We start from the raw sequence: 11,824 nt of genomic DNA, 5'->3' as shown, positions 1-11,824 counted from the left end.
ATTACGAGCTATCTATTTTTCTTCATTTTTTCCTTCTCCCCGCTGTTTCTCGCACGTCATGAGGAAAGAACGCGTTGTTCGCCTGACATAAATTCGTGATGAATTTATTATTATCGATGATGACAACGCTTCGTAAGTGCAGCCTTAAGTTTAATCGGAACACGACTCGCTTATCGCTATCCGATGATACGAAATGAATATTAAGCGTAAATCTTATGAATTATTTTAAACTTACTCTTCTTTGGAATACAAATTCTTTGGTATACGTATCATCTTATTTACACGAACAAAAATCAAACTTAACCCTTAATTTAATACAACAAACATTCCACTGCAATCACGAATAATAAGAATCAACCCTCATCTGCAGTTGAGAACACACCCCCGTTTTGAATAATCCATCGAACGACTGGTCCCCCTGATTTTTTCATTTTGCAACTTAGTTCCAGTCGCCGTTCGTTTATGGTGTAACCTGTGTAAAAAGCTCGCGTGTTCATGGTTGACGTCGTCGGGGGCTCGAATGCAAGTCGATTGACGTCAAAGAGAGCGAGGAAAAGTTGTCTCGTCGTGGTACACGCCCCGTTGGATAATATAATCGGCGCCGTTAACCCAGGGTCGTTTTTCTACCCGACCAAGGAACCGATTGCAGTCACGTTCAGCCTTGCACGCTAAACGAGCCCGCGTAAGGTCGGAAACCAGTCCGGTTAGATTTTTCCTACGAACCCGTAGACGAACTGACTCTTTCACATCCGCCTTCGGAATCGCACGCGAGCTTGACTCGAACAACGACGAGATAAGACACCGCTTTCTTCAGTGAAATCCTATGCGTTGACCTGGTGAGGTCATTGATGACTGGTACCGGACTTGTCAATGACATCATCCTCCTTACCAGCGAAATTATTCAACGTAGAAAAACAAACGAAATTATTGAACCGGATTATCGAGTTGATAATTGGACGAGGTATTACGTTAGAAATGTTCAAGTGAAAGATTGCACGTTTCGCGTGATTAACGCGCTGACTACCGTGGAGAATCGAAAAGTAATACGATCGTATCACTCGATAATTCTAATTACAGTGTGTCTAACGAACGTTTGCACCGTTAGTTAACCAGTTAATAGATATTATACAATACTATAATTTTCTGTACGAGACACGGTTTTCACTTTGCAAAACAAACATACCAAGTTTCTCCTACGTTCAATACATTAGGGTCGATTTATAATTCACACCGACGATCCCTTCACGCGTTTTTACGACAGTGTAAAGGGCTCGATTGCAATGGGATTTCGTCGTAAACGTGTTCCGTGTTCGCGTCAAAATCGTTCTGTAAACGAATTCGTGTCGACGGTGGTCGGTCGTAATGATCGTTCTGCAGAAACTCTGAAAAAGAAACAAATAAAAAAAAGATTTCCATCATTTCTCCAATATTTCAAAAAAAAGGAAAAAATTGTTTTGCGAATAAAACTAGGAAGAAAACTCACCGCGTAGATCACCGGTTACACGAAAACCGATCGTGGCAGATCCGTTGGCATAGTTGCTCGAAGGATCGATACTGTTCACCGGAAATACCGTTCTTGGCTCCGAAGTGGACGCAAACAAGGGGCTCACGTTTGGAGTTTCTGTAATTTCGACAGCACACACGTACAATGGTGCATCGTTGTATTGACACGATTCGGTATGCAGAATTTATAATAGAAATTGAATGCAGCAACGAGGGAAAGGGGAAAACGCATCTTGATAAGATATTCTAATCCTTTGCGAGTAATTCGCACCTCGGTCATAGTTCAAGATGGTTAACGAGATAGGATGCGATCCAGGTTAAGGACGGATGGAGCTATACTCACGAGGAAGAGCAGCCATGACTATCGAGGAGATCCTCGTTGCACTTGGGTTCTCTTGATTCTTCGTCTTTGCTTCCTCGTAAATCGACAACCTGGCTGTTTCGAGCAGTTTCGAACGCATGTGAAGAATCATCACCACGGCTACCGAGGTCAATCCCAAAGATACGATCGAAGCTACCACGATTAGAGCTATGTCCAGGGGTATCGGGGCTGGCTGAACGTTGTCTACTAGAGATCAATAGCTTAAGGTTCATTTTGAACGTTCACAATTTCACTTACAATAAAGTGAAACGTTTGAACGTTCAACATAATCTTTACCTTTATGAATATTCTTAACGTAATCGGTCTTAGGAGGTACGATATCAACGTTGTCGCCGATGTGTCCCAAGAAGGGATTCTTCATCCCGAATTTCCCTCGTTCCTTTTCAACGTTCCGTCTCCGTTCTGGGACGGAAACTAAAACGATCACAGGCCTGGCGGTGCTCGAGTTGCCCTCTTCTCGTGTCCTAATTTTCATCTGATCCGAGCTCGAGACGTTCGTCGCTTCCGGGCTGCTCGTTCTGCCAGGATTAACCGTGGTGGCGAGTGTCTGGTAACCGGCTACACCTTCGATAACATCCGAACAAAAGGAGAATCTTTTGATTTGTGATCGTTACGTAAACGCGTGATACGTTTGACATTAGAGTTTCTACGAGTTTCTTTTCGCGCCGTCTTCCATTTAGCCGACCATCGTTTGCCTAGACGCGCTATTATGTATTTAGGACCGAGACTTTCGTCCAACGTAGTTGCATCACGCGAATAAATATCACGCTTCGAACAGAATCTCTTTATTTATTACCTTCTGTCGGACTTTCCGTCGTTTGCCAAATTCGAGAAGGATCCCCGGTATGATCGACGATCGTGAAGTTTACCGGTTCCTTGTTCTCTTCGTCAAGATTCTGTGAGTAACTATCGTTCATCGCGGAAACGTCGTTCCCGATGCATCGACCTGTTTCGGGGTGACACGCGTTCGGTGCATTCTTGCATTCGCATGGAAATGCACATTCAGGACCCCAACGATCATCTGGACACGACTCGTTACACCTGTAATGGAAAATAGCAATTATGTACTACCGGTTGATTAAGTAGTTTCAATCATTATATAGTATCGGATGTTTATGCAATATCGTAGAAGTCAATGGAACCGGCCGAGTCAACTAGAAACATTAAGTTATTTTATTGGAGTTATTTCTTCAGTGATAAACAAGTGCTTTCCTGTTCTGCGTCTAATAGAAGTGAGTGAAGAAAACTTTTTCTCTTTTAATTTTAACTATTCTTATTAACGATTGCAACACTAGTAATAAGAATTGCGATAACAATTGCCGTGACTATTATTCAATTAGGCGGAATCGTTCTGTTAACCCAGATTTAATCTCGTTCGACAGTACCAAGCGTTCTCTTGATGATAGAAAGGAAATCTATGCACTGCAGACGCAGCCTTGCTTACGTTTGTCCACGTAATCCTGGCGGACACGCACACAGTCCATTTACGGGATTGCAAGGTACGTCCTCGGTGCAGTTGCATTTCTCTTTGCACAGCGAGCCCCACGTGCCTCTTGGACACTCTGTAACACGATATCATCGCTGTAAAGTTTCTTCTGCAAAAAATCACAAATACAACTTAAACATTTGTTCAAGTTGAAACATGTTTTAGTGAATTTCGAGTTCCTGCAACATTCTTCGCTTTCGCTATGATGCACTTTCGATCCGTGATGTAATCACGGAAATTTCCTGATAATAAATGCGTTCTTTTTTTTGTAATATCTGAAAAATCGATGTACAAACAGAACGTTGAAAGGGAGAAAAAATGGGCGGCGTCGAATCATCGATTTCAAAAAAGGAAGCCACGTTCGCGTGAAATTTATTTGCTCGCGTTCTTGCGACGGAGGAAGGTCGGTCTGTTTCGTCGAGCGTGAAATTTATCCTCTCTGTTGCGGAATTTCGTGTTTTTCTTTCCTCGATCACAATGACGAGACGTATTTATATGGAAATAATCGATTGCATTGATTTGTTATTTAATCATTAAAATGTCACAGGGGCGAAGGGTGATCGCTTGCGATAATTAAAAAAAAAAAGAAAGACCTTACCGATCGTACAGTTATCTCCGTGATATCCAGGATCGCAGTAACACTGGTTCGGAGAGACGCAAATTCCCGAGTGACATTTTTCGCAAAGTGGCAGACACCTGATGCCTGTCATGCTGTCACTGCTCGTGATCATTTTATAGCCTTCGCAGCACTCGATCACTCCCCTGGTCTTCCACTCTGTCTAGAAAGTGAAAACAAGATTATCCCTCTCTAAGGGTGACACGAACGATCGATTTTCACGGAATCTACATCAACTTATCCTCGTTATTTTTCTGTTCGCTAACTCGATTAACATCGTCGTTGCTACGGGACGTTCGTTCGAATGGAATAGCTCGTTGAATCGTGAGAATTTCGAGCAGAAGTTAATGCACGATGGTTAGGAGAACGATCAACGAGCAGAAATTAGGCCACGTAAGCCATCGAGCAAGCCCGTTCTGGCAGCGTGTCTAGTGGATCTTTGGAAATGGTCCCATTTTCCTCTGGTTACCCTCTGCAACTGGATGCGAATCGTTCGGATTCTCGTGTAAGAACGAAAGTGCTTGTTCTCGATGAAAAATGAAAGGTAAAGTAACACGAGGTGTTTCCTTCGTAATAAGTTGTAAGCAGATACGCGAGATAAAATCGAAGTCTAACTTCATAAATTACGTGTCTGTCATTCTGGTCCGTCAGTTTCATGCAAAAAGGTTGATATAATTTTCAGATAGACAAATCATAGCTTTTGTTGCTAAATTGTCCGCTCACCTTATCTTATTGTACTATTAATTAGATAGAATTGATCGTTTGACGCGTGAAACGTCCATCCGTTCTTATTGCATTTCTTCCGGGAAAAAATTCGTTTGTTTCTTTACTACCGACATTACCAGATAGCGGAGTGTGATAAAGTCGATTACCGTGTACAGGTGACGCCGTTGATCACCACCGGTCTAATGTTGCAATTAACGTCTCTGAGTTTCTTATTTCATCTGGCGGAGGAGGAATTCGTTATGCAAGTAAATTGCCAGCGGATTAATCACTGGTCGCTTATTACGCACGCAATACGATCGCGAATCGAGTTCAAGCGATATATTCTAAGTGTTAGAAAAAGAAAAAAAAAATGAAAGCGTTCGAACACGATTCGATCGTAGAATTAGAGAAAGGAAATCTCTCGTACGATAAATCATAGATATCTTCCCTTGTTCCTTCGTCGAAGCTGTTGAAATATCTGATGAAGTTACTTTGCTTTCACGCTGAAGAAAAACGCGTCATTTGAAATTCTGATGGCGAACACCGTTTCGTTAATGTGTCAATTAACGATATCGCGCCACGATTCCGGCGAATCTTTCAACATCGAGCAAAGTCCATTACGCTCGCGTTCCAACGTCGTGTCGAACGTTTCAGCGTCGACGATATCGAATGGATGCCGATTTAATCGATTCCTCGTGTCGTGAAATACTTGTTTTCATAGATCATTCAAAGCACGTGATCGTAGTTGGACGATTTCCGTCTTTCATGTAAGTTTTACCAGGATATTTCATGCTTTATTCCCTTAGTTGGGTATTCAAGTTTCTCCGAACGTTATGGAGGTCCACCGATCTTCGATTTATACAAACTCTTAATTAATCCAACAGGGTAAAGGGATTTTTTTCGTTTATTCGAACGACGATTTTATCCAGGTTGTTAAGGACTGCACCAATTCAGCGGGGATATTAATATCTACGATTTACGTTTGCGTTTCCCACGTGGCTCTATTTGAGAAACACTTTTACCCATGATAATTCCGCCTCGTTCCATTGCGATCATTCGTAATTTACCGTTCGAACGAGTTATCGCGTAACCACGGTTCTCTGACACATGCAATGCTGTATTTTCCTTAATGGTAAATTGAAGGTAAATTGAAGTGAATTAGAATTGACGAGAATATTCGATATTATCTATATAATAATCCAATTTACAACTGGAAATAGTAGTGTACGAGCCAGAGAACAAATTTAACGTGGAACTTTGGCCCTTTCAATTTCAGACAAATATTTTCGTGTCTAAAACGTTCTCGTTACTCTTGTTACACAATCGTTGACAAGTTCGATGGATCCGGAAGAATTAATTAAGACAGCTGTGATTAATAACAACGACAGTAATTGTGACAATATTTATGATACAGCTAGTAACGAAAGTGGCACGAAGGTTCTTTTACGTAACTATTTCTTGTTTTCGGATTCCAATTAAATAATACTCGCCGACTAATTTTTCTGTAGTAACAATTCTCTCGTTGTCTACGATTATCGCTGTAAATGCGTAATTGCCTAAAAAATTATGCAACTCCGTTTTCTGTCCGTAGAAAACATCGAGCGACCTCGAAACGTCGAACGACCGACCACGTCTTCGATTCTTAATCCGCTTCTATTTCGCGGTATCCTTTTCTACGATCTCGTTTCATTTTCACAGCGGGTCCTTCGGATCGTTCCATTTTCTAGGATATCCTGTAATACCTTTCGAACAACACGTACCGTTTCTTCCTATCATACGATACCTACATTCGTACACGTCATTCCGGTCGTCTTTGCGCGTTTTAAAGCATCATAATTCTACTTTGCAACTCGTTCAAGGACTATTCTCATTGTCTCGGTAATGCTTGGATTACTATCTCTGGTATTGGCTAACTCGAGCTGTTCTTGATAATATTCACCTTCTCTTACGTTAATTTTAATAGCGTTCGAAGACTAATTAGCAACTATTATAACGGATACTATGAAAGTCTCGGGAATCTTATTCAGCGATCAAACGTTTCGATCGGCGAAAAGTCCGCTCGAAAGTCCTTTTTGCGGTGGTACACGTTCTTATTACGTAACAAGCCGGTGTAATGCGGAGCAAAATACATCGCGATGTTCCTACGCAATAAATATTAAGTCTGCTCTAACCGTGAGAGACTTGGGCAACGTTTATATGGTGTGCGTTCGATGGTACCATAGCTTTCTCATAGGAATATGGTTTATTGTCAGCGCAACGCGTGACCGTCTGTTTCTTAATCGCCGTGGTATCTTTCTGAAAAAAATTGCAAATTCTAATTTGAAAGTTTATAGGACTCCAAATATGAACAGCGAAGTATCTTTACGTTGCACGCATGTATTTTCGTGGGCGCGTGTGTTCCGTGCGATTTGCGATTTTCTATTTCAATCCGGCCGTTCTTGCGTTCGTGTAGCAGGCTGATTGCGAAACGAGACGTTTAGGCGAGACCTCTTTTCTCTTCCGGCGATTTATTATCTCGATCATCAGCCAGCGTGCATGTAAACACGGGCAGACTTCGAAACAGGCTTCGATACTCGTCGATCTAATTGAAAAATTACTCTGTCGATACGTTTTCTCAGGAAAAACACTGTCTTGTTACCATTTGTTCCTTTTCAACAATTAGAACGCGAACACGTTACGAAACGCGTCTCGAGTAGAATTTAAATTCATTGGAAAATTCAATTGCCATTGTACTATCGTTATGAATAAATATAGAATTTTTTAGAATTTTCTTGAAACAACTTCCTGAACACCCTACGTATGGTTTCTCCTGCGTCCCTTTTCACCCAGTCACCGCATTTGCATGAAACATAGTACTCGCTTTCTTCCGGTAGCAATTGATTGCTCCACGTGTGGATGTAGATCGATCAGGTTACATAAGTCCTCTTTTTACCTGCCGATCGTGTACATTAAACGGCTACCGAAATCGTGGTTAAAATTGCGATCGATCGGTAGATAAATCGGAAAACAGAAATCAGGGGATCAATTGATTTATCGTAGCTCGACGGTAATTAATCGATCGATGTAACGGGACTATCGTATGAATTAATCATAGTAATAGTAATTATCTTTATCTAACCAGGTTTGTATCTTCGTTTCGATTCGAAGTGAACGCTAGTTACCCGCTTCAAAGCGTATCGAATCGTTCCGCTCTGCGTTTAACTTTCGTTAATTACGCTCCGGGTATTTGCTTGCAAATCCTCCGGGCTTGCTGCAATTATTGCCGGGAAAACGAGGAAAATTGTATTATTTTCGCAAGATCGATAGATAAGATCATCGTGTTTGAAATTTTCTTTAATCATAGCTATGTTGAATTGCGAAGATTGAACGGAAGATAAGAAATAGAAAATCTTGTCGCAACCTGGGTTCTCTTTTTAAAGAATTTCATTTTAGAAAATGTAATTGTATAGCAATCAGAACATTCCTTTATTAACCAAAATAATGCCATTCGAAAGAGTAGATGCTCACCTTTACGCGATATCGTTGCCTCATCTCGGTCCGCGTCTTCGGACACCTGGGTGGGATCTGTAGACACCAGGTGAACGTATTCACGATAACCGGCTCTGTGTACGTTTCCATCGACGTGACCGTGTAACTGTAATGTTTGATCAATTAACTATCTGTTTCTCTCGCGATATCCTTATCGGGCCCGACCGGAAAGCGTAATAAACTAACGAGTCTGGGTTACTGTCAAGGTTTCTTTGCGAAAGTGTTTCATCTGTCCTCGATAAAAGAGTGCCGCGAGCGTATACCAAGTCTAAATACTATTCCAACTTTCGTCTAACGTTTCAGCCTAATTTGCATCTTCATACAAAAGATTGGGTACTCACTTTTCCATTTTTGGACACACGTTGTCCGCTGAAAACACCCTCGAAGAAGACATCGTCAGCATCAAGAGTAACTTCCAAATAATCGCGACACTCATTTCCACTCCACAACCTTGTATCATCTGTAAGAATTCGCGTTACATCGCCATCAAAGATAGATGCAACGAAAAAATCTCTACTGATCCACGATACTTACTTTTATTAAATATTATTGTACAGTTAAGGTAGAATCTATTTAGAATGATGATTTAGTAAATGAACTGAATGAACGTCGCCATCGAACGAGCAAATACGACGCCTCCATCGTCTCGAGTGCCATTCTTGCGCCGGAAACAAACGGAAATATCAGACGTTAAGCGGTCGTCTCTAACTGCAAAAGTGTCCTGTTACTATCGGTAACGCGAGATACGAGACGAGTAGAATATATTACGTGCTTATTACGCGAAGGAAAAGCGTTCAAGACATTCCTCACCAGTTACCATTTTACTCGATCGCGAGCAAACGAAGGTTTTACCCATCGAATGAAATAGGAAACATTATATTTTATTTTATTGTCCTTTAACCGCTGTTTCACAAAGAGAAAGGAACAAGGGGTATCGTATACTCAGACGTTCCTACCGGAAATTGCGTAGCCGATATTTGATGTAAGAGGGACAGACGGTCCCTTTCAAAGGACGTTCTTCACGACAGGAAACGCTAAGTTGCTCCAATTGGCTTGGCTGATTTGCTGCGCGATATACGAGCGACGGTTCATCAACACACGTCTCGATTGTAAATAAGTCGTCGATGGGTCGTACGATTCTCAAACAATTTCACCGACTGATAAATAAAAAAAATAAAAAAGAATGTTTAAAATGATTACAACAACTAGACTTGGATATAAATGATCCAGTTTGCTCATAGAGCCCTAATGACACTAATGATTTTCCTTTCACACAGATGAATCTTTCGTAACAAAGTACAAATATCCTTGCGAATATTATGGTTATTTCCACTTCAACGTACCGTGAAATCGATAATGGAACTAATACACCACCAGACGGCTGGCACTTTCAGCCGCATTTAATGTCACCGACTAACGCTCTATACTCCTGGCTTGAGTAACGCCACATGTGGTTTATAATTCAATCTCCCGTCTCTTTTTTTTCCTTCGCGTACGATAGAAAGATCAGGAGAAACAATTTCAGAACTTCCAACACCAGCTGTCACCATCGTGAGAAATTTCTCCCTTTTGAATCATGACGTGTTTCATGAACGAACCTGATGTTGGAAGAGTTTGAAATTCAAATAGAGATTCTATCTTCGGACGATCTAAACTTGGAATTTAGATTAACCCGAGATATTAGCACGGATCTTAATTATCTTGATCATTTCAGCAGCTTAAGCTTTGAGGAGATACTTGAATAAATTCATTCTAATCCTAGGAAGACTAAATCATTTTTGTAATTACATAAATATACAAAATTTGAGAAACTTTTACAGGAGTCAAATATAGATTCAGAAATCTATAATTATAGATGCGTAATCGATATTATTGGTCACGAGTCTGTGGCTTGAAACAACTTTCCATTTCTCCCGTTTCACTTTCGGTGGGTTAGGTCTAGGTTAGAGGAAGCCGACAACTCGTTACAGCAGAATGCAAATGTACCAGGGTGCGAATTGGTCGAGAGAATGACTTAATTTCACTCGCGATTACGAACGCGTGACGAATTCTATACCGAACACGTGCGTTCCCCAGCGATTTGCCAAGTTTTTTTTTCCAGCAATTACGCGTTATACAAGCAGACAAATTTCGTCTGACGATGAACCGAAGGAAACTCGGCCACGATTCCCCGGTGTTACGCGAATGATTCTTTTGTTCGGATTCGGGGTTACCAAGAATGGAAGATCGAAGGCGTCGGCTGGAAGAAAATCACCTCTGTTCGCACGATTTTCCGTGCACAGGTGATGAGAAAATAATCATAATAGACACGCTAATTTTCGCCAAGGAACCCGTAATTATCGCGCCTTGGGAACGTCGATTCCTTCTCGTACGCCCCGAAGAATTTATCACCGTCTAGCGTAATTAGTTCTCGCAACATTTGATGACATAAAACTATCACAAAATAGCGCTTACGTTATATCAATTTAAAGCTTGAAGCTCGAAGAAAATGACTACATAAACGTTTTATCAAAATTCTTACTGAAATTGAAATAAATATTTCCATACCGATATCGCTATCGAACATCGTGAACTTCGATGAAGCCCTAATTAATGTTGTTAGGCCTCTCACATGCCCAAGATCAAGCAAACAAACACCACTATTATCAACCCTTTCCCTAACAAAACTAAACAGAAACAAACATCTTTGATCACACCGGAACAACGGGATGGAAAATCGCGGAAGCTTTTCCTTTCGCTACAAAACACTGAAGCAACTTTATGTACCGTGATGACAAGGACGTGGGAGGATATCGGATCCTGGACGAAGCAGCCAGTAAAGGAGATGTCAGTGACGCTTTCACAGACCGATTCACAACTGGCTTGCAAGTCCGTAACGAGCAATTGGCGTCACCGTCACTCGGAATGCACTTGTGGCACAATGAACTCCGACCCTAGCCGTCGACCACGACAACGACAAGTAGAACGCCGACGAAGGTGGGGTATGGAGGATTCCCAGAGGGGGTAGTGTACATTCTGGGCCCTCGAACCTTGCGAAAGACAGAGAACAAACTACCATTCGAGTGTTCGAGGATATCCTGTAGAGACATTGACACTGTCCGGTGAATCGTCGTCGAAGCGTAAACGAAGTTCACGACCTACGTCCATCTTTATGTTTCTTTTAACGGCCCTTCAAAAAAGGGTACCGACGTTAACTGGCAAGGATTGAAGCGTCTCGTTTGCTTAGCAAAGGTCTGGGTTAAATGATGCATTTCGTGTGTCGACGTTTAACGAGGGTAATTATAAGGGACAGACGGTTGAAAGGGAACAAGATGTTCTGAACGTGGAGTAGCACCTTTCAAGAATTAACTTTCGCAGAAAATTGTGAAAAAAAAAAAAATATTAAAAATCGTATATACTTTTCCCTGGAATTCTACGCTTCAGTGATTTACCGTTTATTGAATAACATCCAATTAAATGGTATCAAGCTAGCAATTGAAATTCTCAGTTTCAGCGCATCTTGCATCATTTTCAATCATTCGCGCAGTGCAATTATTTCCAAACGAATTACGTTCATGAAATACGTGGAATTCCACGGCTTGTTTTATGGAGCAGAGCAGATGGC

General features: G+C 41.4%; 1 protein-coding gene across 10 annotated transcripts; it reads right to left on the bottom strand.

Moving 5' to 3' along the window:
* Positions 1–211: 211 nt before the first annotated feature.
* On the bottom strand, positions 212–11,124 carry LOC114879028. 10 transcript variants are annotated; one of them, XM_046286933.1, is made up of 11 exons: positions 10,987–11,124; positions 8,755–8,928; positions 8,562–8,680; positions 8,200–8,326; positions 3,970–4,150; positions 3,330–3,447; positions 2,682–2,926; positions 2,162–2,449; positions 1,847–2,071; positions 1,484–1,621; positions 212–1,382 (listed from the first exon to the last, which is right to left on the bottom strand). In XM_046286933.1, exons 3-11 carry the CDS (start codon positions 8,678–8,680, stop codon positions 1,243–1,245), a joined length of 1,581 nt encoding a protein of 526 aa, XP_046142889.1. In that variant the 5' UTR covers positions 8,755–8,928; positions 10,987–11,124; the 3' UTR covers positions 212–1,242. The 10 variants fall into 10 exon arrangements, with proteins under 10 accessions (XP_046142889.1, XP_029049328.2, XP_046142891.1 ...); XM_029193495.2 differs by having other exon boundaries at positions 8,755–8,878; XM_046286935.1 differs by having other exon boundaries at positions 1,847–2,068; positions 8,755–8,878.
* Positions 11,125–11,824: the final 700 nt, after the last annotated feature.

The sequence above is a fragment of the Osmia bicornis genome, chromosome 9, assembly GCF_907164935.1.
Source record: "Osmia bicornis bicornis chromosome 9, iOsmBic2.1, whole genome shotgun sequence".
In the NCBI taxonomy this organism is placed as follows: Eukaryota; Metazoa; Arthropoda; class Insecta; order Hymenoptera; family Megachilidae; genus Osmia; species Osmia bicornis.
This window is presented reverse-complemented; position numbering and strand designations above follow the sequence as displayed.